At 41.9% G+C, this 27,123-nt stretch overlaps 1 protein-coding gene across 16 annotated transcripts in view; it reads right to left on the bottom strand.

Annotated features, from left to right (window-relative positions):
* The window catches only part of LOC109416470 (protein phosphatase 1 regulatory subunit 12B), a 263,264-nt gene that overhangs the window by 41,576 nt on the left and 194,565 nt on the right, over positions 1 to 27,123 (bottom strand). For all 16 annotated transcript variants that reach the window (XM_062853692.1, XM_062853691.1, XM_062853705.1 and 13 more), the window contains 2 exons: positions 26,058 to 26,338; positions 25,920 to 25,970 (listed from right to left, as the gene is read on the bottom strand). In XM_062853692.1, the coding sequence (XP_062709676.1) occupies positions 25,920 to 25,970; positions 26,058 to 26,338 (332 nt within the window). The remainder of the gene's footprint in view (positions 1 to 25,919; positions 25,971 to 26,057; positions 26,339 to 27,123) is intronic.

Here is a 27,123-nt window from a genome sequence, read left to right as displayed (position 1 = left end):
CTCCAGGAATTTATTCAGGGATTCCTCCAAAAATTTCTTTCATGGTTCTTCCTGGAATTCCTTCGAAAGTTCCTCCAGGAATTCCCTCGGAAGTTCCTCCAGGAATTCCTTCGGAAGTTCCTCCAGGAATTCCTTCGGAAGCTCTTCCAGGAATTCCTTGGAAAGTTCCTCCAGGAATTCCTTGGGAAGTTCCTCCAGGAATTCCTTGGGAAGTTCCTCCAGGAATTCCTTCGGAAGTTCCTCCAGGAATTCCCTGGGAAGTTCCTCCAGGAATTCATTGGGAAGGTCCTCCAGGAATTCCTTGGGAAGTTCCTCCAGGAATTCCTTCGGAAGTTCCTCCAGGAATTCCTTCGGAAGTTCCTCTAGGAATCCCTTCAGGAATTTTTCCGAAAATTCCTCCAAGGATTGCTCCAGGAATTCCTCCAGACATTCCTTCAGGAATTCCTCCAGACATTCCTCCAGGAATTCCTTCAGACATTCCTCCAGGAATTCCTTCAGACATTCCTCCAGGAATTTGTTCAGACATTCCTCCAGGAATTCCTTCAGACATTCCTCCAGGAATTCCTTCAGACATTCCTCCAGGAATTCCTTCAGACATTCCTCCAGGAATTCCTTCAGACATTCCTCCAGGAATTCCTTCAGACATTCCTCCAGGAATTCCTTCAGACATTCCTCCAGGAATTCCTTCAGACATTCCTCCAGGAATTCCTTCAGACATTCCTCCAGGAATTCCTTCAGACATTCCTCCAGGAATTCCTTCAGACATTCCTCCAGGAATTCCTTCAGACATTCCTCCAGGAATTCCTTCAGACATTCCTCCAGGAATTCCTTCAGACATTCCTCCAGGAATTCCTTCAGACATTCCTCCAGGAATTCCTTCAGACATTCCTCCAGGAATTCCTTCAGACATTCCTCCAGGAATTCCTTCAGACATTCCTCCAGGAATTCCTTCAGACATTCCTCCAGGAATTCCTTCAGACATTCCTCCAGGAATTCCTTCAGACATTCCTCCAGGAATTCCTTCAGACATTCCTCCAGGAATTCCTTCAGACATTCCTCCAGGAATTCGTTCAGACATTCCTCCAGGAATTCCTTCAGACATTCCTCCAGGAATTCCTTCAGACATTCCTCCAGGAATTCCTTCAGACATTCCTCCAGGAATTCCTTCAGACATTCCTCCAGGAATTCCTTCAGACATTCTTCCAGGAATTCCTTCAGACATTCCTCCAGGAATTTGTTCAGACATTCCTCCAAGAATTCCTTCAGACATTCCTCCAGGAATTCCTTCAGACATTCCTCCAGGAATTCCTTCAGACATTCCTCCAGGAATTCCTCCAGGGATTCCTCCAGGAATTCCTTCAGACATTCCTCCAGGAATTCCTCCAGGAATTCCTCCAGGAATTCCTCCAGGAATTCCTCTAGGAATTCCTCCAGGAATTTCTTCAGGGATTCCTCCAGGAATTCCTTCAGGGATTCCTCCAGGAATTCCTTCAGAGATTCCTCCAGGAATTCCTTCAGAGATTCCTCCAGGAATTCCTTCAGAGTTTCCTCTAGGAATTCCTTCAGGGATTCCTCCAGGAATTCCCTCAGGGATTCCTCCAGGAATTCCCTCAGGGATTCCTCCAGGAATTCCTTCGGAGATTCCTCCGGGAATTCCTTCAGGGATTCCTCCGAGAATTCCTTCAGGGATTCCTCCGGGAATTCCTTCAGGGATTCCTCCGGGAATTCCTTCAGGGATTCCTCCAGGAATTCCTTCAGGGATTCCTCCGGGAATTCCTTCAAGGATTCCTCCGGGAATTCTTTCAGGGATTCCTCCAAGAATTCCTTCAGGAGTTCTTCCAGAAATTTCTTCAGGACATCCTTTAGCGATTCATTCATAAAATCCTCAAGGCATTCCTCCAGGCATTCCCTCAGGGATTCATCCAGAAATTTCTTCAGGGACTCCTCCAGGAATTCATTCCGGAATTCTTCCAGGAATTCCTTTAGGGAATCCTCCAGGAATTCCTTCAAGGATTCTTTTACAAGTTCCTCCAGATTCCTTCAGATTATTTTAGAACATCCTTTAGAGATTCCTCCAGTAATCCACCCGAAACACCTTTAGGGTTTCTTTTAAGAATTCCACCACAAATTCATTCAGGGATTCCTTAGTTAATTCCTATAGGAAGGGAAACGAAAAAAAAATGTACGGGTTGGTATCGATTTTCTTAATTATTACATTGTAAAAACTCCAAACGGATTTGGAAAATTTACGCATTCAATATGCCAAGCGAATCGTTTGAGTTGTTTACAACCTGTTTTTTTTATTCTGCAAAGTTCCTATTCGATTTGGCTTCCCTAGGTCCAAGATACAAATAAATATTTACGGTTGTTTGGTGGAGACGCACGATCTCCGCAGAAACGTGCGTACGCTCTTCATAGCTATTTCTCAATTTTCACCGTCGTCAGCTGTTGTGGCTTTCCCGTACGACATTGGTGTCAAAATTCATCAAATGTACGCAGCCAAAGCCGAACCGACGAGGGTCATGTTTCACCTTCTATGCTACTTGTGTATCAACACGTCTATTTTCAACTCACCCATTTCGACGGCCCATTTCATAATGGCGTGTGTGGTTTAGTTTGGCAGTGTCAAAATTTGACCATGACACTTATTTAGCCACTGACTGCCGTGACTTTCGAGCGCGTTTTCCCAGTTTTTTTTCTTTGCTTTCGTCGGCTTTCGGCAATGCATCACATCTCTGAACTTGCTTTGTGGGTGAGACTTTTTTTTATTCGTTGTCTCTCGCGACGAACGAAAAGGAAGCAACGTCCAGTCAAACATCACAAAGACTGGCACTGTTTTTTCTCTCTTGGGGGTTAAAATTTCCCACTGGCCGAATTGTGACAACTTGTCATAGTCGTCGTCCCTGACTCGCAAGGAAAAGCTAGAAGTAAATCTTTCTTCTGGGTTCCCTTTCGAAGGAAAGGGAAAACTTCCAAACGTCGTAATTAATCTTTCCTTCACTCCGACCGACACTCGGTCGAATCAAAGGCGACACGGGAGAAATTACCGGAATCTCCGAAAGGTTCTTTGTGGAAATATCTTTCCAAATTTAGTGTCATCCACTCTCGCGCGTGCAATCGAATCAAGTGCTGCAGCCAATCGTCACTCCAAACGACCAAAGTGGCTCTAGACCAATTCTTTATTCTGTATGTCTCATTGCATATGCACGTTTCGTTTAGAAGAATAATGAACCGCTAAAAGATGCAACCGTTTGGCAGCTGACCTGTCACTGCTGTTTCGAGATTTGAGTGCACATGCATAACATGATCAATCTAGCGAGTTTCCTTGTTTACGATATGCAAAACACGATCATAAAATGTGGAATCGGGTGTCATAATGATGAATTTATGAATTGGTGAGCTCGTTCCATACTATTATTCTTAAGAAAATGTTCCTAAGGTGGTCATTTTATTGTGTAAACGAACGAGATTCATTTATATCCCATAGAAACACTCAAAACAGCATTTCGCTACATCCTCTTGGAAGCACCGGCATAAATCTCTCCCGAACCGATTGTGTGCGAAAATCACGCCCGCCAAAAATCAAAGCAAAGTCGATCAAGGTTGTGCGATTTTCCCACCCCAAACCGAAAGCAATTTTCCCTGGTGATCATAAATCGCCCAGATCGTTATTGAATTTTTAGAATAACAAAAACAAACCGCCCCATTTCTGGCCATGTTCCCCCTTTTCTGAGCAGCACCACAATGTGCTTCTCCTTTTGGAATCTCTATTTTCAAAAATCACATTTCCAAATGGGTTGTTGAATGCAAGCATGTTTCCAATTTCTCCTCAGTCCTCGCCCGCCAACACCAAACCGCATTTCGGGTGTCGACCGGGTGGAACCGCTTTTCCTGTTGCTTACGATGATCTTTTGATTTAGTATGTCGTAAACGCTAGAGAGCGTTGTAAGTAGCACGCAGAACGCACTACTGAATCACTCGAATTTTTACCACCGCCGCCTTCGCCACCAGATAGAGAGGAATGCTTTATGGGGGTAGGGCCCCCACAACTAGTTATTGTGCTTCCTGTTTTAACATTCGTGTACACACAAAAAAAACCTTATCAGTATGCACGTGGAATGGATGCTAGGTTTCCATTGCTTACCATGAAAATGTCTTTCTTATTTGGATAAATCTGTAAGAGCTTCAACCGATTTTGCAATAGCTTGTGGAAATTTACACCTTGTTGATGTTGAAAATTTCATGAACATTTTCATCTGTGCATGTCGCTACCTACGCACAATACACGCAGTTTGTTCTCCTGCGCGCCTAACCTAGCCACGTGGATTGCATGTGGAATCTTTCTCCGTTTCTTTGATGCTGGATATTTATTTTAATAGGTCTGGCTTGCGCGCCCAGAATAGATTTGGACATAGTATAATTTTAGAAACACAAATTAGGAAAATTAGAACGAATGGTGTAAACAAACCATCGCACCGTTTACCGTACCGAATTGAAAGTGAGTTTTTCAGGGAAATATTTTTGAAAAAACGAATTTGGCTTCCCGGAGGATTTCACGAAAATAATTCCTTTACAGTATTTGATTAGCAAAACAATCGTCTAGCAATATTGATATTTTTGTCATAAGGAAACATCCCAGCCAACCAATTTACACGGATAATGAAGTTTATTACCGGGTTATACGTACTCTTATACGTGGAAGTTCCATTACTTAAGATGCAGCAAGAGTAGCTTATGCGCACAAAAGCGTAGGAAGTGTAGAATTAGCAATATGTAGTAAAAATACACAGAAAAAAAAAACAAAAATGGAGGCGATATACGTGCATTGGTGGGTTGAAGCGATATCTTATACGATTTACGGTGTGCACTATTGCGATGAAATTTGTAATTCTAGAAACACAATGCCAATATTAAAAAAAAACTATTCTTGTCATCCCAGTGTCAGTCACTTTTTTATGAAACAGTCTGATTCATTATCATGACATTTCAACTGACCTCACTGTTTGTGGGGATACCTACGCAGTGCAAATTTGGAACTGGAGGAAAAACGACGACACTACCACTTCCTGGCAAGCGCTGCTCATTTTTAATAATCTGGACAGCGAAACCAAATGAGATTAATTTCTAACCACAGACAAATAGACGTATCACTTGGAACAAAGTATGATTAAAATCATCATCACTAAAGTATAATCACCCCAAGCAACCAAAAGTTCGGATAGAATAGCATGTTTGGGCTTAATCAGCTATTCGAAGGAAGATGAATAGCATTCTATTCAGCTCACTTTTTAAGTAATTAACCGAACTTGAGTAATTCACAAAAAGTACACTTGTGTCGCTGAAAGGAACGCTATTCAGCTTATAAATAAGCTTAAAAAAATGAAAAAAAAAATGCGCTTAGTCCTCAAAAGTAATCTATTATTATGAGACATTACATTAGTACATGTGTAATCCAAATTGACTAATACCTTGAAATAATTTTTAATGTTTTTTACTTACTTACTGAGAATTGAACTCGGGTTCTCCTCGTTGAAAGCCGGCACCTAACCACTACTCCATGTATGTGTTGTTAGGCACTGCGGGATTTTACTCAATGTGCTGCTATCATTTAGTAGAGCTCAATCAGGTTCGCGTGTGAACTTTCTCTGAACCTCAAGCCGAAGGTTCGAAAGAAGTTTACGTGGAACTTCTTGTGAACTTACATAGTTTGACATTTTCAGTTTGTTTTGGTTCATAATTGAAACAAGTGCAAAGCAATAAATTAGTGCCAGTGCCAATCATTCAGAAAAGTTTATAAGTTTTCAGTGACAACGATCGCGTCGATTACCGGCACGCTGGTGCGACATGTGAGACGGGGTTGAAACATCCAGCAAAGCTGGAAGACTTTTATCCGCAGCCGAAAAAACTCCGGAGGAATCCTGGGCAGAACAGTTTTCCGCTGCGGGGGCAGCCTTTGAGCCTCACAATACGGGTGCTTTGGGTTGATTACAAGTTAAGTATGTTGAAATATTACAGTGAAACAAAGTGTACTTGTGAAATTAACACAAGCTGTGGCTGCTGCGCTCGATTTCCGAGTGATTTAATTGAATGAGAACTTCTCCCCGGCCCCGCTGTCGCCGAAGTTCAAGTGAAGTTCACTTTTGGTACGGTTAATATTTATCTGAACTTTGAGTAGTAAGTTTAAAACAAGTACGAAACACGTTCGAAACGGAACTTTTCAAGTTGTTGGAATATGTCCAGAAGCACGCAAAAGTTCAACATGAGTTCGGTTAAATTTTAATTGAACTCTGCTCAAAAGTTCAAAGTAAGATTTTTCTGGACCTCTTTTCTACTTTAATGTCGTTTTGAAGAGAAGTCAAAAGCTTGTACGTACATGTACTTCCAAGTTTATAAACAATGCATGAGTAACTCTTTGGAGAATTAAGTTCAACGAAACCGGAATTGAAACAAAATTTGAACTTCTGAGTTTGTTCTTCAAGTGGAATCCGAACTTTAGGTTGCTTGGAATCTACTGATGGTAAAAATGCGTCAAAAACTCTCCGTCATTAACAACATACGGTACCGACGACAGCCTCGGTGTAAGCTGGAGCGACTGAAGGAACCGGAAGTCACCACCGCGTACGCGAAGAATCTCGAATCAGCGTTGCAGGTCGAGCTAAATGAAGCCCTAGAGGACTGATGAAGTACGATAAATGCGGCAGAGATCAACGTTGCCGAAAGAACGCTTGTTTTGGCGAAGAGTGTAGAGAGATTTCGCAAGACAAGACCGAAGGCGGTCATGCTGCAGCACGGAACTCGGCAGAACATGGAACAATATAAAAGAACGCGGTAAACCCCGCCTTTTTCGGGAGAAAAAGCGCAGCATGGAAGAAAAGGAGTGTGAGCAAATGGAACTTTGGTGCCGTTCATAAGAAACGCGGAAGTTTTACGCATCCCGCAAAGGCTTCGAGCCGTAACGGGTAGGGATAAGGACGGGAGCATCTCTAGATGGACGGACGTGAGGCGATCGAAGGGTCGAAGACATGTCACGGGACAGCGAGAGAAATGACTACATCAGTACAGCAGGGAGCAATAACGAGCAAACTCCCACATTGAGGAAGGTTAAGAATGCAATTCACCAGTTCAAGAACCATAAGTTAGCTGGTAAGGATGGTATCGCATCTGAACTCATCAAGATTGGCCCGGATAAGTTAATCTGTAGGAAAGGCTCATTTGCCTCATCTACAAAAAATAAGGGACAAGTTGGAGTCCGTGCGATCACTTTCGATCAATTCTGAATGCCGCCTGTGAATGGATTTATGAGAAGTTATTACTCTGGAAAGTGTTATGCGACGAGTCGGGCACAACAATCGGTCTACGATCTTCACGAAATCCGATCAATTTGCCTGTTTTGCGGATGACATGAATATTATTGAAAGAACACTTGCAACAGTGGCAGAAGTGTACAGTCGCACCTGAAACGTGAAAAAGCAGAGATCGGACTGATGGTGAAGGCGTCGAAAACGAAGCACATGCTGGCAGGCGGAACTGCGAACAGCAGGGCAAGTTTAGGTAGCAGTGTTACGATAGACGAGGGACACTTTTTTTTTGTCTGTATTAACGAGATTTTTAACCCTAGGCTAGTTCATCTCGGGACCCACGTTTTACTTCCCTTCCGAAGGAAGAACCCACATTTTGTGAGTATGTCGGGAGTGGGATTCGATCCCAGGTCCTCGGCGTGACAGTCTTGTGTTCTAACCACCACACCAGGTCCGCTCCGACGAGGGACACTTTTGTGGTGGAGGACGTGTACTTCGGATCTTTATTAACGGCAGACAACACCGTGAGTCGTGAAATACGAAGGCGCATCATCAGTGGAAGTTGGGCCTACTATGAGATCACATGTGATTGTATATTGATGATGAATGTTAGTTCCAAGAAACATCAGTTGATTCTCCAGGAAATCTGGCAATAACGCTGTTGCAACTATGGACGATGATGATTAACCTGGGCTTGTTAGGGGAATATCTGTAAATAAAAAGAAAATCGGGTTAAGTACGGTTCCTTTGAATTCCACTAAGAATTTGCATCCTTTGACAGATACGTATTTCGACCTCAACTGTAAGGTCGTCTTCAGTGTCTTGTACTTGACTCGACTCAAGTACAAGACACTGAAGACGACCTTACAGTTGAGGTCGAAATACGTATCTGTCAAAGGATGCAAATTCTTAGTGGAATTCAAAGGAACCGTACTTAACCCGATTTTCTTTTTATTTAACTATGGACGGTCAATTAAGCTCAATTTAAAACTAGATTGGGATATGTCACTAATTTCAGCATGTTGTTGGTGAGCTCGTTCCATGTTTGTCTATTACATTTTGCGTACGTGTCCAGAACTGAAATTGGTTCTTCGCCTACTTGGCATTACGTCTCCACAAGACAGACTCAGCTTAATGTTCTAAGAGCACTCCTACAATTGTTAACTGAGAGCTGTCTTTCCCAATTATTCCTGTTTTGCATTCGTATATCGTGTAGCAGGCCGCCCAGAGTCAAAGAAGTTACCATCATGTGATTATTATTGGCAGTTCCGGGAATCGAATCCAGTTGAGTTGCGTATGTGCAGGAGTCAATGTTTTCCAAGTTCAAGAAGATAGAGAAGCAGTTTGAAGTGCATTTTAAAAGTTCACTTTCCACGCGTAAGCCCAACTCGAATCGTTAATTTGTATTTCAAAGTAGTGACATACCTAGCATACTCAATACGGAAGCAAAACTGCGTTTCGCGCGCGCTATATTTAAACAACAGCGCAGCACATCGCGTTGTAGTCGTGATGCACCCAGGCTATCCCGGTTTCATCTTCATCAACAACGCTTATGGAAGATCGGAGTGATCCGATCACACCGTGCAAGCGCAGCCCAGCAGCCAGCGGTGCGACGATGCATCGCGACGCGCCGCGAATTGGCTCCTATTTTAGAAAATAGAAATGATGTAAATTCGCGTGCTCGCGCGTGAATGTTCTTCATCACTCAGCGCCGTTGGCAATAATCCTTTTCTCACTCACTAGGTGGTGGGTAGACGGCCCAGTAGTGGACTAGACTAAGTTATGAGCGTATTTTCTTGTGGTTTATTTTGTTTAGTGTATAATTGTAGGGATCTGTCTGCTAGACCGTACTCGGGCGAACCTGATGGGTTTCGGACAAGTGCGGTTCTGCTTTCGATCAGTACGGATAAGTACACGGTGTCCATGGTGCGCAAAGGCCAACTGACACAGCTGGAAATTAGTTACGGCATGTGCAAAGCACATGTAGATCGATTAGAGATCGGCGCGATTATTTAAAGCTATGTTCATTTAGAATCCGGAATGACAAAATCACGTATATCTTAGGGATGGAATAACAAACATAAAAGGTGAGGCCTCAAAACAAAGGTTATTTATTGTACTTTCATGGAAAAATATCATTGAAATTATTTATTTTTATTTTTCACACATTTTCTCACTTTTTCAGTGTTGACCTCTCTAAAAATCTGCACAACGGTGGTAAATTTTAGCAACAACCCCTTCCGCACGTTTGTTCAACAATCAGGTCATCTATGCAGTGTCCTGAGTGCCTTGACTAGTCTGACTAGGATTCCCAAGAAAAATTGCCAAACTTTTTTTTATTGCGAAATGAGGGGCAATTCAGTGAATTGAGAAAACGCGAAATTTGAGTGTTTTTTCGTTGATAAACACTACCCATCTGTGACGATACCAATGAACGTCTCCGGCTGTCATGGCAGCTCATCAAAATAGGTAAAACCTCTACATATCCCTTGTGTGCGTTTTTGAAAAGCAGCACGCGATTCTTGAGGCTGTCATCCTTGTATGAATTGGTTCTCATCATCTTGTTGCGAAAAATCCATGCCCAGAGTTCGAACTTCTTGCCAAATCTTCAAATTCAAAGCAGATTTATCAATGAACCCAAGCTTTTTTCTTCCGAGGACACTTTCTTATGCCATGGTTAACAACATCTGTGCACATAACACATAATGGTTTTGACGATATTAACATTTTTCGCGACTGTCGTACCTGACCACGCTAAATTTTCAACGTGTTTGTGCAAGATTTTTTTCCTCCTCTTGTCTTCAATCTGAAATAACTTTTCACTCGTTGCAAGAAAATCGATGAAATTTTCACCATTCAAAGAGGATTAGTGTATGATCAGAGTGCTGCAAAAGAATGATGATTATGTTCATTGAGAGCGCCACTAGAAAATGTGACATGATTCCGGATTCTAAGTGAACATAGCTTTATCCATGTTAATTAAATGTTCACCACATCCCGATTTAGAGGGGCGCAAAACACGAAGTCGGTTGCCAACAGTAACATTATTGCTAGTGCAAACATTTTCCCTAGTGTAATGAAAACCATTTGCAATGGAGGATTAGGTTGACAGGTTGAAATTGCGTTTCATTGAGATAAAGATATCCTTTGGAATGTAAAGGTATTTGCATGACCTCTGAAAGATCTAAACGGCGAAACGGCCGTTTTCACCTTCACATCCCATAGAGGATAATCGTGAAATATTACTCAAAGTTTATGTTAACGACACTTGGATTATAGGCATAATAAGTTTAATAAGCGCTTACGTTGCGTTTTGCAACAGGTGGTTGCATCGAGGTTGAGCAATCAATTTTGCAGGCATTTATGCGAAAGTTAAGAAAATAACATAAAAGGAGCTCACCAATATTCTATCGTCGCTTTTCAGGTACTCCATGTGACTATTATCGCACATCAATTTCAAACAATGACCATCCATTATCCGTCTTGCACAGAAATCTGAGTTGTACCTTTACAAGGGAAGTAAAGCTGTAGTTTAAATTTAAAAGGACTAAAGGACTAAAAACTACGTGAATAGAACTAAAAGGATGTTGATTCAATAATACAAGTGTCCGCTTGTAAACCGATGTTCGTCTTCTTTTCCGGCATCCACCCACGATCCTCTAAGTTAGCACCTCTAAACCATTAGCTCTGGATGGACTTACATAGATTGGCTTTCGTTTTCCGTCCAATTAAACCGAAATCCGCTTTCGGATCGCCTAGCCACCGCGCGCACCGTGCCCGACGGGCTAGGTAAGTGGCGTCCTATTAATAAGCAGCAAGACAGCTGCCAGATCGTGCCAAATTACGTGTGTTTCGGTAGGTATATGCCCGTCGTTGGTCGTCGGTCGCATCGCCGCAAGTCATTAGGATTACATTTTTCAAACAAATAAGGAATAATGCACCGTAAATTACTAGGACGACGACGAACCCGAGCAAAAATAGATCTTACGATGGTAGATGACCACCACCGGGCAGCAAATTTATGAATCCATGCATCTATTTCGATTCGATGTTGATCGGTTCGACTGGTGGAAGACGCGACGCACATTTGCGCAAAATGTCACGTGACCACAAGTGCAATGAACTTGTGTGGTGCACGGAGCTACTTAGCTACAGTGTTGGTCAAAATGTTTGAAGCTTTTTCTAGACAAAATCCAAACATAATCAACATCAGTTATATTTGATAAACCTCAGAACAAAGTAAGAAAAATTAAAAAGAATAATAACGCTGGATTCATGAATAAGAAGTCATGGAATAGAACACTGTACGTCTCATACTAGCATGACTACATATCATAATATTATGATACATAGGATGCTTTTTATTAACAATAAAAGCCATTTTTTCAGAAAAAGAAATGAGCACAAACAGTGCTATTCATAAAATAGCACCTTGGCGCCGAGACATGGAACTTTCTCGCTCAGTCACGAAACCATGACCCTGATTCATGAAAATATGACACGACATCATTAAAATGACTGAAATATCTGAAATCATGAATCAGAATAAATACATTTTTGTACTGCAAACTTGCTTTTTTTGTGTCTCAGTTCAAAAGGTATCGGACATTCGGCGGTACCTGACAATGTTTCAAAACGAATTAAAATGACATTGACGAAATGCCAGCAATGTATAAATGCAGGGCTGTTACAAAATCGTCGATTTGGAAACCGCAAAATCAGCACCAAGGCATTGGAATTTGCACCGAGCTCAACAAATCCGCACCGGTACAAAAACGCAAAAATGCTGAATCAACTCATATAAAGCCAGAACTTTTCAGAGTAAATCAGAGCACTTTTATTGGTAAATTGATTTTTAACTATTATTAATCCATTACTTTAGGTGACAATTTCTACGTCACCAAAAGTATCAAAAATGTTGCAAACATTCTAAAGTTTTATAATTTGGAATAAAAAGTTTTGGATCAATAGTTCTTTGATTGCTTATCTATCAGAGTGTCTACTTTTTTACGATTATGGAATTTCCTGTTACCTGTAACAATTTCAAAAAAGGAACATACTTGGTGAAACCTTTGAAGTAATTTATAGTTAACATTATGGTAGCAATCCTGAGAAAAGTCGGGAGTAATTCCCAAAAGATCGTTCGGGAGAAACTATTTGAGAAATTTCTGCATTACTTTCAGCAGAAACTTATTTTGTGAAGATATAAATGAAGTAATACTGGAGTTTCTGATGGAAAGATGGTGTGTTTTTTTGGAAAATCAGTGAAGATTTCGGCAAACATGTTCTCAGTCTTAGGATTCCGAAAGCTTAAACGAATTTTTCAAGTATTCTGTTGAAAATCATCCAAAAATTCCACCAATACCCCTTTAATAAATGTACCCGCGACGCCCCTCTCAACAAGTGCTCTGATTGGAAATCAAAAAGAAATTTTACCATGGCTACAAAATTTTAAGTAGGTATTTTGAGAACAATTTAATCAGACTTTTGGCAACAAAAAAACTACCGTAAACTGGGGTGTAGTTGATCTGTGGGGTGAACCTGATCAATCAATTACCCGCGGATATTGACTTTCCAGCAAGCATTCGCAATCCAACGACGTAACATTAAAATGAAATGGTAACTTCCTTGAAAGTCGATATCCGTGGGTAATTGAGTGGTCAGCTTCGCCCCACTGGTCAACTACACCCCAGTTTACGGTACTCAACAGAAGATCCACTCATAACCAATTCAGGAGTTTTGTCAATTCCGTCATTCTAAAACAATGATCTATGATTAATGTGCTATGCATAGTCTTTCCAAAGCTTGTTCCATGAAATTCTCTGAGAATGCAACCATCAGTCTCCAGAACGTCTTACCTGTATCTTTTTTTGGAATTTCATAAATTTCACGACGTACTGTGTCAGAAAATCAATCATATTGATTTTTGCAACACACACAGTCTATAAAACTAATATATAACATAATACTAATATATAATATATAACGAAATTCTGTTAAAATTGACTACGAAATTACATCAAATATTTCCCCAAAATTTCCGGTAGAGGTTTTTTTTTGCGAATGCTACAAAAAACAGCTTTTACAAACACCAAGAAGCGCCAATAAATATTTCAGAAATATCATGATTATGAGTCATGATGTCATGACATTAAAGATGATTGTCATAAATATTTCTTACCATTTTCATAATAAAAATAGTCATGGTTGCCAAAGGTGTTACGACAAACCAATGCTTGCTTTCATTTGTCAAACATTGTGATTTTGAGTCATGTAACCATGTCGGTGAGTCATAAAAACGTAAAGCAGCGTCATAAAATTATGTATCCTAAACAAACGGGTACAGGGCATTATTGTTTATGCCCAGTCTGATTGGTAGCGATTCTCGGTAAGACAATGAAGTATTCGTGTTGTTTTAGAACTCTAAATTAATAATTCACAATGTGTTTGTAGTGGTAAGTTTTCAAAACCGTACTGTGAAGAAAGAACTTAGTTGAGCAATATCTGCAGCAGGAGAACTGCGTTTGTTTTTTATGCAAAATTAATAACTTCCAGAGAAGATATTTTTTTTCTTCATGTACCATAACATAACAGGCACGGTAAAGGCTGGGTACGCTGCGCAATTCAGATCCCATTGTGATCCACTAGCCTCTGCCCAGCAACTCCTATCCCTACCTCCACGCGGTACCGGCCGGAAACTATGAGCAACCTTAGGGAAGATCGGGTAACCAACCCCGGTGGGACCTTTGGTCGTAGGCTGACAGGGAAGGGGGGGTTTGCTTCGGCAAACCTGAGCGTCTGTTCTCCAGGAGGAGCGGCTCACAACAGCGTCTGATCCCCATGTTAGGGGCGGCTGATCTACGTCCGAGTGCCAGGGAAGGACTCTAAGCTCAACTGTGCACTATGGTCCTCCGGAAAGTAGGGGGTTGGTGTCAGGCCCTACGAGCCAGCCGTAAAAACCCATTGTAACGGAAAATCAGCAACAGAATAATACGAACCGAGACCAACGGCAACGACCCCAGCGAACAAAAAGGACTTGCGATTGGAAACTCGGTACGTGGAACTGCCGATCTCTCAACTTCATTGGGAGCACCCGCATACTCGCCGATCTACTGAAGGACCGCGGGTTCGGCATCGTAGCGCTGCAGGAGGTGTGTTGGACAGGATCCATGGTGCGAACGTTTAGAGGTAATCATACCATCTACCAGAGCTGCGGCAACACACGCGAGCTGGGAACAGCTTTCATCGTGATGGGTGATATGCAGAGGCGCGTGATCGGTTGGTGGCCGATCGATGAAAGAATGTGCAGGTTGAGGATCAAGGGCCGATTCTTCAACTTCAGCATAATAAACGTGCACAGCCCACACTCCGGAAGTACTGATGATGACAAGGACGCATTTTACGCGCAGCTCGAACGCGAGTACGACCGCTGCCCAAGCCACGACGTCAAGATCATCATAGGAGATTTGAACGCTCAGGTAGGCCAGGAGGAGGAATTCAGACCGACGATTGGTAAGTTTAGCGCCCACCAGCAAACGAACGAAAACGGCCTACGACTCATTGATTTCGCCGCCTCCAAAAATATGGCCATACGTAGCACCTTTTTCCAACACAGCCTCCCTTATCGTTACACCTGGAGATCACCACAGCAGACGGAATCTCAAATCGCCCACGTTCTGATTGACGGACGGCACTTCTCCGACATTATCGACGTCAGGACCTATCGTGGCGCCAACATCGACTCCGACCACTATCTGGTGATGGTCAAACTGCGCCCAAAACTCTCCGTCATCAACAATGTACGGTACCGGCGACCGCCACGGTACAACCTAGAGCGACTGAAGCAACCGGATGTCGCCTCAGCATACGCGCAGAATCTCGAAGCCGCGTTGCCAGACGAGGGCGAGCTCGATGAGGCCCCTCTAGAGGACTGCTGGAGTACAGTGAAAGCAGCCATCAACGACGCAGCCGAGAGCACCATCGGGTACGTGGAACGGAATCGACGGAACGAATGGTTCGACGAAGAGTGCAGAACGGTTTTGGAGGAGAAGAACGCAGCGAGGGCGGTAATGCTGCAGCAAGGGACACGACAGAACGTGGAACGTTACAAACAGAAGCGGAAACAGCAGACCCGCCTCTTTCGGGAGAAAAAGCGCCGCCTGGAAGAAGCGGAGTGTGAAGAAATGGAACTGCTGTGCCGTTCCCAAGAAACACGGAAGTTCTATCAGAAGCTCAACGCATCCCGCAGCGGCTTCGTGCTGCGAGCCGAAATATGCAGGGATAAAGACGGAGGCCTCTTGACGGACGGACGTGAGGTGATCGAAAGGTGGAAGCAGCACTTCGATCAGCACCTGAACGGCGTGGAGAACGTAGGCACGGGAGCCCACGGCAACGGAAGGAACGACGACGCCAGTGCAGCGGAGGACGGAAATGAACCAACTCCCACGCTGAGGGAAGTTAAGGATGCCATTCACCAGCTCAAAACCAACAAAGCAGCTGGTAAGGGTGGTATCGCAGCTGAACTCATCAAGATGGGCCCAGAAAAGTTGGCCACCTGTCTGCATCGGCTGATAGTCAGGATCTGGGAAACCGAACAGCTACCGGAGGAGTGGAAGGAAGGGGTAATCTGCCCCATTCACAAGAAAGGCGACCATTTGGAATGTGAGAACTTCAGGGCGATCACTATTTTGAATGCTGCCTACAAAGTGCTATCCCAGATCATCTTCCGTCGTCTGTCACCTAAAACAAATGAGTTCGTGGGAAGTTATCAAGCCGGCTTCATCGACGGCCGGTCGACAACGGACCAGATCTCTACCGTACGGCAAATCCTCCAGAAATGCCGTGAATACCAGGTCCCAACGCACCACCTGTTCATCGACTTCAAAGCGGCATACGATAGTATCGACCGCGCAGAGCTATGGAGAATCATGGACGAAAACGGCTTTCCTGGGAAGCTGACTAGACTGATTAAAGCAACGATGGACGGTGTGCAAAACTGCGTAAGGGTTTCGGGTGAACTATCCAGTTCATTCGTATCTCGCCGGGGACTGCGACAAGGTGACGGACTCTCATGTCTTCTCTTCAACATCGCGCTGGAAGGTGTGATGCGACGAGCCGGGCTCAACAGCCGATTTTCACAAAATCCGGTCAATTTGTGTGCTTTGCGGACGACATGGACATTATCGCTAGAACATTTGGAACGGTGGCAGAACTGTACACCCGCCTGAAACGCGAAGCAGCAAAGGTCGGACTGGTGGTGAATGCCTCAAAAACAAAGTACATGCTGGTAGGCGGAACCGAACACGACCGGATCCGTCTGGGTAGTAATGTTACGATAGACGGGGATACTTTCGAGGTGGTGGAGGAATTCGTCTACCTCGGATCCTTACTGACGGCTGACAACAACGTGAGCCGTGAAATTCGGAGGCGCATCATCAGCGGAAGTCGGGCCTACTACGGGCTCCAGAAGAAACTGCGGTCGAAAAAGATTCACCCACGCACCAAATGCACCATGTACAAAACGTTAATAAGACCGGTAATCCTCTACGGGCACGAGACATGGACCATGCTCGAGGAGGACCTACAAGCACTCGGAGTTTTCGAGCGACGCGTGCTAAGAACGATCTTCGGCGGTGTGCAGGAGAACGGTGTGTGGCGGAGAAGGATGAACCACGAGCTCGCTGCACTTTACGGCGAACCCAGCATCCAGAAGGTGGCCAAAGCCGGAAGGATACGGTGGGCAGGGCATGTTGCAAGAATGCCGAACAACAACCCTGCAAAGCTGGTGTTTGCAACGGATCCGGTTGGCACAAGAAGACGTGGAGCGCAGAGAGCACGATGGGCGGACCAGCTGGAGCGTGACTTGGCGAGCATTGGGCGTGACCGAGGATGGAGAGCGGCAGCCACAAACCGAGTATTGTTGATTATGTCTTGTCTTAATGATGTGGAACAAATAAATGTATGTATGTATGTACCATAACATTATTTGAGTAACCAGAGCTAAGAATCATCAAAAAGTAATTGTAATTAGGAGCGGCCACAATCTTAAATTAAAGAAAAATATCATTATGAAATCATAAATGATAAGCACAAGTTCCATAAAAAGGCTCAGGGTTCATACACTTTTGTCATTGTACTAGAGTACATGCGGCATGCTATTATGATTCAGTTTTCCACATTTTACCTATGAAACCGGAATCATTAATGACAAGAACTATTTTCATGAAGAAGGCTTAAGATTTTTCGTCTTGATTTATACTTGCAGCATGATATTATGACTGTTTAAAACTTTTTGCCGATGGAACCAACTTCATAAAAGACTGACACTAGTTTCATTAATAAGCCTTATAATTTCATAACCTTGCATCATGTTGCACAATACCTGCGGGCAACTAGTGTTTCAAGTGAAAAAGTTTAGTAAAAGTTCTAAATTTTTCACACATTTAGTCAGTTTCGGGTTTCAGATTTTTACCCGTTCAGTTCAGTCATGACTCCAGTTGGCATACTTTGTTAAAGGTTTTATTTTATTTGTGTTTCTGTTATAAAGAAGAGAAATGTACGAAAATATCTTGTTTTATATGTTTTAGTAAATGTATCCCTTTTCGTCATTTGAGCATTTGTAGTGCTTCGGAATAAAATAGGCTCATGAAATGTATCCACAATTTCATTGGCTAATTTCTTGACATTTTAGGCAATGATCAACTAAAAGTGAAGCAAATCGTTCCTCAACAGGGACATCAAAATGTAGACGGTTTATATGAGATCTCGAAACAGATGGCTCAATTACGATTAGAATTTCTAGGTCAAAACAAGCTATGAATGCAGCAACAGATGCTGCGAACTAGAGCGTGAACTTCCATACAAAATACAACCACAGGATAGACTGATGGACCCAAGCAAATTAATGAAACTTTATCATCATATAGTCGGAAATTGTTATTCATTAGGGTAAAAGGGCATATTTATGTATAGTGTTGTATGACGTATCAATTTGTGATGTTGTCTTACTGTGCATTTGTAGCGTACTGTTTCATTTTTCGTGGCTGAGCGCCAAGCGAAACATAAAACAGAGCATTTGTAAGGTGTTCCATATTGTTCTAGTAATAACTCCATGATATCATGACCCAACTTGCTACTCTTTACCATTCGAAATTATAATCAAATAACAGACAGATGCTTATACTTTCATAAACTTAGTTTATGATTCTAGTGTGTATGCTTCATGATATCAATAATCAAATTTCAGAAATAGAATTGTAAATGGCAGGCACTGAATTCATGAATAATACCTATGTTGTCATGAACTCAGTTCATGATTCCAGAAAAAAATCATAAATGACATCATTACTCAATTTGACACTGTTCACCATTGGAAATTGAAATAATAAATACTTTCATGAACTTAGTTCGCTATGCCAGAGGGTATGGTTCATGATATCATGACCCAACTTGACACTCTTCGGCAGATTCTGGAATCAAGAGTTATGCTTATAATCAATGATTATTTTGTGGTTCCAGAGTATATGATTCATATCATGACCCAAATGACAGTGAGTGAAGTGCGACTGCGGAGGAAAACGGTTCCATTGGTCGTGTCCGATTCCAGCATTGATTATTTTGTATGGAAGAATTTCCCAAACGTATTGACCGCCACTGTATTCCTAGAATGGTGATGCGCAAACAGCGCGACCATTCCCGGGCCGGGCAAGTGTCAACCTCAAATCGACTTCTTTTTGGTTGTTTAACGTGAACGGGAACGCGTTTTTAGAAGACGAATGCAGAATAGCTAAAATTACCTTTACGCGAAACTCATTACGACGACGACGGCCATCCATGAAAACACGGACGCATCGATATAGGAAAAGAACGGCATTATTTTGGTGAAGAGAAGAGTGAAACACATTTGAAGCACAGTCTCCGAGTGCGCGAACGTCATTCGCGAGACAGACGTTATGGGTGAATGCGATTTTCTCAGGACGACAGGCATTCTTGTTTGGCTTTATTAGCGGAAAACCTGGCGTTGGTTGGCAACAGCCGAAGCCGACGAACAACAGGTATGCGGTGTTGTTGCTGTTGTAGTAGTTGTTGCAACCAATGAACGAAACAGACAAGGTGAAAACAGCTGGGGAAATTCAGGTCGGTTATTGTACCGCGTAAGTACAATACAGTTGTTGTTTTTTATAACGGTAAATTTCCTTCTGTTTGGTAGCTTACGTGATTTTGGCAAAAACTAAAAGACCGGTGCATTTCTTGCAATGGCAGTACTGAAAATGATTATGTAATAAGATTTCTTCCCAACTAACATTTATTGTGAATGTAAACATCAACAAAGCGTCCTCAATACGGCTTGATGCTGAGTTACTGTGTTGTACATATGGACGGAAGCTTCTATGCAAGCCCTATACCAATGAATCTGGCGAACTTAATCAGCTTGTACATGCTGTGCGATCAGCTTCTATGCCACCTAGTCATAGCTCTTTTCTCGGCTCCTATGTAACCACTAACTGAACAACATCTTGAGAAGGCGCTTTTTCAGCCTTTTCGCAATTGTTAAATAATAGTTTTACGGCAAGGTTGCGACCATTCATTTGCAAAGATTTACATTCATTTGCTATTATCTCAGTTCAGAAGCATGCTATCGAAAAACAATGTATGGATGAATTTAACCTTGTAGTTTTATCTGAAAGTTTGCCAAATAACATTGGGGTCGCAAACGTATACCAAAGTCGTGAGCGAGCTGTGAAGGCATCTTTCCACAGCGTGAATATAATTTACATTCACCGCGTGGAGAGTTGCCTTCACAGCTCGCTCACGACTTTGGTATACGTTTGCGACCCCAATGTTATTCGGCAAACTTTCAGATAAAACTACAAGGTTAAATTCATCCATACATTGTTTTTCGATAGCATGCTTCTGAACTGAGATAATAGCAAATGAATGTAAATCTTTGCAAATGAATGGTCGCAACCTTGTTTTACGGCATCCCCAAATTAAACGATTAAATATAATTAGGTTATGGATACCGTGACGCAATACATGTGGAACTGGAATTATCACTTTTAAAATTGAATAATTAAAGTACTTGCCGCTACTTGGAATCGAACTCCCGATCTCCGTATCCACTGGTCCCGATGATGTCCTCGCTGCCACACTGCTATATATAAATAACATAGAAAATAGCCCGATTTGTTTTACTCCAGACAAGGCTTCATAATTGTGCCACAAGAAATCTTACCCAACTTCATCTTGTTGTAAAAGCTTGTGAAACGTCAAACGCAATAAAGTTTACATTGAACAAGCTGTGTGGTTGCGCAAACAGATTCTTCTTCACAGCTTCTAGCTGAAAGAGTGTTCTTTAAACGGCTACGAAGCGCTGCTGTTTTGTGTTTTGGCAACATTACAAAACGTACTGTATAAAAGCAGCTGTTGTAGTGGCTGGGACTCTTACTCGATTTGCACATCTTCCGGCAAATCTTCCGGCATTGAATTAAAGTGCAATAAAAGCAACCCAAATAATTTCACAGCACATACATAGATAGCTATAAAGAACTTGTGTAGTAGCTATATATCCCGCTTAAAGTTTGTTTTGACAATAATGTTTATATCCGACAAGCCGTGTTGGTAAATCAACATTTTCTTTATTACAGCTTCTAGCCGTAATGAAATCGCATAACGGCCTTTAAAGCGCTGCTGGTTTGGGGATTTGTCGGTATAACGAATTGTACTGTATAGTAGCAGCTGTTTTGTTAGTGGGGACTCCTATTCGATGTGTTCAAATTTTCACATCTTTCGGGAAATCTCCCGGAGTTGGAATACGGTGGAGTAAAGGCAGCCCCAGTGACAAGCAATGAATTTCTGAAAACCGAGTTTGGTAGCTGTATGATGCTTGTTTTGCAGTCGCGTATTAGCTTACGATTTATATTTGACTAACTTTCCTTTTATTCAGCGTTGACTGCTTTTACTCGATGGTTACACAACAGAAAGCAAATGACTGAAGCTTATAGCGCTGAAAATGTTAGTTGGGTTGGCAATTAAAAAGGATTTGATTAAAATTCTTACTCAATTTCTCTACAATCTAGAAGACCTTTTCAAACAACAATAAGAGCTCAATGAAAAGCATCTGTCTGTTATAATAAGCAAAGCGGTGGATTTTAGGCGTGAAAAAACGCGCGTCCTAAGAATTTGTCCATATCGATTGGTGAGCTCGTTTCATGTTATTTTACCGCAAGTTTACTTGTATATGGATATCGAGAATTATATTTCTTTTGATAAATTTGAAACAAAGCCAGCCTATTTCTGCAGAATATAGCCGAGATTCCAATAACAAGATGCCAACTTTGTTTTCTCAGGCTGATTTTCTTAGAGAATTATTATCGTGTTTAGATCACGATCACAATCATAACTCAATCTTTTACATACATCCATAGCTAGAAAAAATACATCAGGGAATAGAATCTGGAGATTCCTCCTGGAATTTGCGTCAAGAGACTCCTTCAGAAACTTCATATGGGGCTTTTTCCGGAAATTCCATATGAAGATTCCTTCAGGAACACCATCTGTAATGTTTAGAACACTCCGGTAATGTTTAGGTAATGCCGCAATCTAGGTAATCTAGGAGATTCCTCTAGGTAATCTAGCTGGGGTTGCCACCAGCAATTTATTCTGGGGATTCTTCTAGAGTCTAGAAAGTCCTTTAAGACACTCCAATAGAACTCTGTTTGTGGGTTCCTTCAAGAAGATCTACTGGGGATTCCTACCAAAAAATAAATAAATCTGGGAGTAATCATGGAATTCCTTCTGGAACTTTTTGCCGCGAAGCTTTTGAACGGCGAAGTGGATTGCCCAGATCTGTTGTCGCAGTTAGAATTTCGTATTCCTCAACGCGTGCTTCGGACTTCTTCCCTACTGCAGACCAGGTATCATCGTACAGACTACGGCTACAATGAACCGCTCACGTCTATTATTAGAGCTTTATCGGCGGTGGAGTCGGAATTCGAGTTTGGCGAGGCTTCCTACAAGTTTCGCAACAGAATTAGAAGATTAAGATGACCTTTTTTGATGACTGTTTTATATTTGTGTTGTAATTTTTACCTCTTAACATTCATGTAGACTTAACTGTCGGATGAATTATATTAAATAATAATAATAATAATAATAATAACTTATTCCAGGATTTTTTTTCGCCGGTTTCTGAGAGTTCCTCCATATTTCTTCATGGATTTCTTCTGGGGACTATGAATTACTGACTCTGAGCGCCCCTCATCCGAACATTCTGGGAGTCAGTCAAGGAATTTAATCGAAGTATTTTTCTCGAAACTCCTGGAAAATTTGAAGTGATCTCAAAAGGAAGTCTTGAAAGATCCTCAGAAGATCACCTCCTGGAAGATTCATAGGAAAAACTCAGGGAAGATTTCCATAACAAACTTCAGAAGAAACTCTATGAAAAGTATAAAAAACACTCCCTGGAGGATTCCCTAAAGACAGTCCTGAAGGAGGAAATTAAGGAGAAAATTCTGGAGAATTTCCAAAAAGGAGTCCGTTAAGATGTAATTTCCAGAATGAACACCAGAAAAAGCTTTTGGAGGAAATTAAGCAGAAAATTTAGGAAAATTTTCAGAAGGAACTTTTGAAAGAACTCCTGAAAGATCCTCAGAAAATCACCTCCTGGCAGATTCATAGGAATATCTCAGGGAAGATTTTCATAATAAACACCAGCGGAAACTCCAGGAAAAATCTCCTGGAGCATTCCCAAAAAAAGGTCCTGAAGAATATCCAAAACGAACTCCAAGAAGATTTTAAGAAGAAGCTTCTGGAGGATTCACAAAAAGGAGTTCTTCAAGATTAAACTTCCATTATGAACGTCAGGAAGAGCTTTTAGAGGAACATCAGTCAGCAGAGAATTCTGGAGAACTTCAGAAGGAGCTCCAGGAGGATTTCCAGAAGGAACTGGAGGAATCTCAAAAGGTAACCAAAAGATCACCTTGAAGATTTCTAGGAAAAACCTTTTGGAGATTTCCATAACAAACTCAAAAGGAATCTCAAAAAGAGCTCCTGGGGGATTCCCTAAGGAAAGTCCTGAAGGATTCCCACGACGAACTCCAGGAGGATACTGAGAAGAAGCTTCTGGAGGATTCCCAAAAAAAAAGAAGTTCTGGAAGATTGAATTTCAAGAACGAACAACAACAACGGGGATTATCAGCCGGAACTTCTGGAGGATTTTCAGAAGTAACTCCAGAAAGCACTTTTGAAAAAGAATTTTAAAAGGAACCAGTGAAAGAGTCACGTAAGATCTCCTCCTGGAAGATTCCTAGGAAAAAATCTTGGAAGATTTCCATAAGAAACGCCATAATTCCTTGAGAAATCTCAAAAAGAACTCCTGGAGAATTTCCTAAAGAATGTTCTGAAGAATTCCCACAATGAACTCCAGGAGGATTTTAAGAAAAAGCTTCTGTAGTATTCCCCAAATAGAAGTCCTGGAAGATTACAAATCCAGAATGACAGACACAACTTTTGGAGAACTATCACCCGGAACTTCAGGGGGATTTTCAGAAGGAACTCCAAGAGCATTTCCAGATGGAACTTTTGGACGAATCTCAAAAGCAACTCCTGAAAGATTCTTTCCTAGAAGATTCCTAGGAAAAACTCTTGGAGGATTATCATAAGAAATTCCAGAAGGAACTCCCCGTGAAATCTCCGAAAGATCTCCTGGAGGATTCCCTAAATAAAGTTCTGAAGAATTCCTGCAATGAACACCAGGAGGATTTTAAGAATTTTAATTTTACGAAGCCTCTGGAAGATTCTCAAATAGAAGTCCTGAGGTTTCTAGACAAACATTTAAAAAGGGTTGAAAAACCATTGCGAACTTAAGCTTCTCCCGACCCTCTTTGGAGTATTTTCATTGTTTCCAGCAATTTTTCTTCAAGAAGCTTGCAATGATTGTTCCGCCATTTCCACATGTTGGTCTAGACTTCCAGAGTGAACACCGAAAAGAGCTTCTGAAGGGTTATCAGCAGGAACTTCTGAGGAATTTGCAGAAGGAACACCAGAAGGACTTTCAGGACGAACTTTTGAATAAATCTCAAAAGGACTTCCTGAAAGATCCCCAGAAGATCCCCTTTTGAAAGATTCCTAGGAAAAACTCTTAGAAGATTTCCTTAAGAAATTGCAGAAGGGGCTCCTTGAAAAATCTCAATAAGAACTTCTGGAGGATTCCCTAAAGAAAGTCCTGAAGAATTCCCACAACGAACTGCAGAAGGCTTTTATGAAGAAACTTCTAGAGAATTTCCAAAAAGATTTCCAAATTGACTACCAGGAAAAGCTTCTGGAGGATTACCAACAGGACTTTCTAGAGAATTTCTAGAAAGAACTCCAGAAGGATTTCCAGAAGAAACTACAAATTTCCAAAACGAATCCTCGAAGGATTAAAAAAAAGTCTTGGGAGGTTTCCAAAAAGAACGCTTGGAGGAATCCAGAAGGATTTTCTATGGGTCTTCCGGAAGAAACTCCTGGCAGATTCCCGAATTGATTCCGGAAAATTTCTGTAAAATTTCTAAAGCCGGTTCTGTAGGGAATCCAGCAGAAACTCTTGAGGGAATCCAAGAACAACTTTATGGATGAATTCTGGAAGAAACTCCTACAGTAGTAAGTGGAAAGAACTCTCGGAGGAATCCCAGACAGACAAAATTTCTGGAAAAATTCCTGAAGGAATCGCAAAGTACCGTACACCGGGATCAAATAGAAACTTTGGGGGGAAAAACTTTTGAATGAATCCTAGAAAGAGCTTCAGTTGACAAAATCAGGAGGATCTGCTGAATATATCTCAGAAGCAACATCTCAAATATCTCTTGGAGGGGACAAAATCTCTTGAAGTCGAACCCTTGCATCTCAGCATGGTGTGATTAGAAAATCTGATTGATTCCCAGAAAGAACTCATGAAGAAATCCTGGAATAATCTTTCACTTTTTAGGTATCCAAACACTTCTTATGGAATTCCTATTGCGGAATCCTACGAGATTTTCTAGAGTGAAATGATTTTGGAGGAATCACAAGGCCTAAGGGAAATTCTGGAGGAACTTCAAAAGATCACATTGATAAATCCAATGAGATGTCCTTAAGCTATTCCAGGAGAATCTCCTAAAGAAATCCGTGACCGATTTCCTGAAGGAATTGCCAAAGAAAGTCATGTACCATTTCCTGTTCGAACTTCCCAAGGAAATCCCAAAGGAATTCCTTAAGAATCCCCGCAGCAATTTCTAATGGATTTTCTGGAGCAATTTTTGAAGGATATCAAAAGGAACATCTGCGCAACCCCCAGAAGAGTCTTCCAAAGCAACATTTTGACGGCCAATAGGTCTTGTAGAAGTTTTTTAACCGTCACAAAACCGCACACCTTTTATTTTGGTTTTATGGTGATTCTAAAAACCTCTTCTAGTCTATTTGACTAAAAAATGTTACTTGGGTTCTGAAGGTCAGTACAAGAAATTATCAACATTTGTTTGATGATTATATTTAATACATAAGTAATCATGTGATATAGATTTAAAATCCTGAAAATCTTAATATACCGGGAACAAAATCATTGCTTTCAGTAGGAAAAAAATGAGCGAAAAAACTTCCACTTACCTCCTTCTCTTCACCGTCGACTGGAGAATCTTGTCGCTCAGGATCAATATCCTGCAAAGACAAAACCGAAAAATAAAATCGTATCAGTAACACCTTCTTTCGATGTAACCCCCCTCTCCCTCTAGGACAAATACTGACCTCCATGTCGACGTGCACCAAACCGGTGGAGCGTCGCTTCTGACGTCTCCGTCTCTGGATGACCGCTTGCGTTGCCTGGGTACTACTACTACTGTTGCTGGTAGTGGTACCACTACTGCTGCCGCCGCTGGTGCCGGTGGTGGTGCTTCGGTTTTCGTTCTCCTTGTCATTCTCCTTGTTCTCCTCACTAGCCTTCTGGAGTCGGGCGGACCGCAGGTCGTTGCTAAGGCTGCTCGCCGTCAGCGATGAACCCAACTCCGGAGCCGACGTCGGACGAGATGCTGTTGAAAGGACACGACGGAGACACGAAATTTCAATGTTATGATTTCGAAGCAAGGGTATTTTCTTAACGATAAGTTCATTTGTATTCATCCAGCTTCTCTAGAAAAGAGTTCACTTTCCTTTAACACGGCACAAATGAGTTCACTAAGTGCACACCTTCATTTCACCATGAAGCAATGTACGTGTTCATCCGTTTGAAACAATACCAGTGTCCATCTTTTTTCCGTTTTATTTTTTTTTTCTATAAACACGGCACCGCTCAAACGCCAAATGTGTGAACTCGTGCAGAGGTCCATGACGAATGGACTTATCCACCGATGAACCGAATGCATCGCGGCCCGAGAATTTTGACACTAGAGCGGGGTCTTTCCAATTAGAATTGAACGATTCTGATTGGAAATGGCCCCGCTCTAGTGTCAAAATTCTCGGACCGCGATGAATTCGGTTCATCGGTGGATAAGTCCATAGACCTTTGCAAGAGTTCACTAATTTACTGTTTACATAAAATGAACTCGTTTCCATGGCCACCATTCAAAAGGAAAACCAGTGAATACGGGTATTGGTCGTTTCCTTATATATAGTTTGTGCGGTGCTGTGATTTCGAAAAATGAACTCGTTTCCATAGTCATGCATAATGTACAAACGCTGCTGTAGGATCAGTATAAATGTGGATGAACTTTTTCCATGTGAAATCTGCTGTTTCTTGATAGTTGACCTATCTCTATTCGTGCTAGGTGAACCACTTTGTCTGGCAAGTTCATTCACATTCATGCTGTTCCTTTAA

The sequence above is a fragment of the Aedes albopictus genome, chromosome 2 (assembly GCF_035046485.1).
Source record: "Aedes albopictus strain Foshan chromosome 2, AalbF5, whole genome shotgun sequence".
NCBI lineage: Eukaryota > Metazoa > Arthropoda > Insecta > Diptera > Culicidae > Aedes > Aedes albopictus.
Note: the sequence above shows the minus strand (reverse complement) of the source record. Positions and strands in the feature narration are given on the sequence as shown.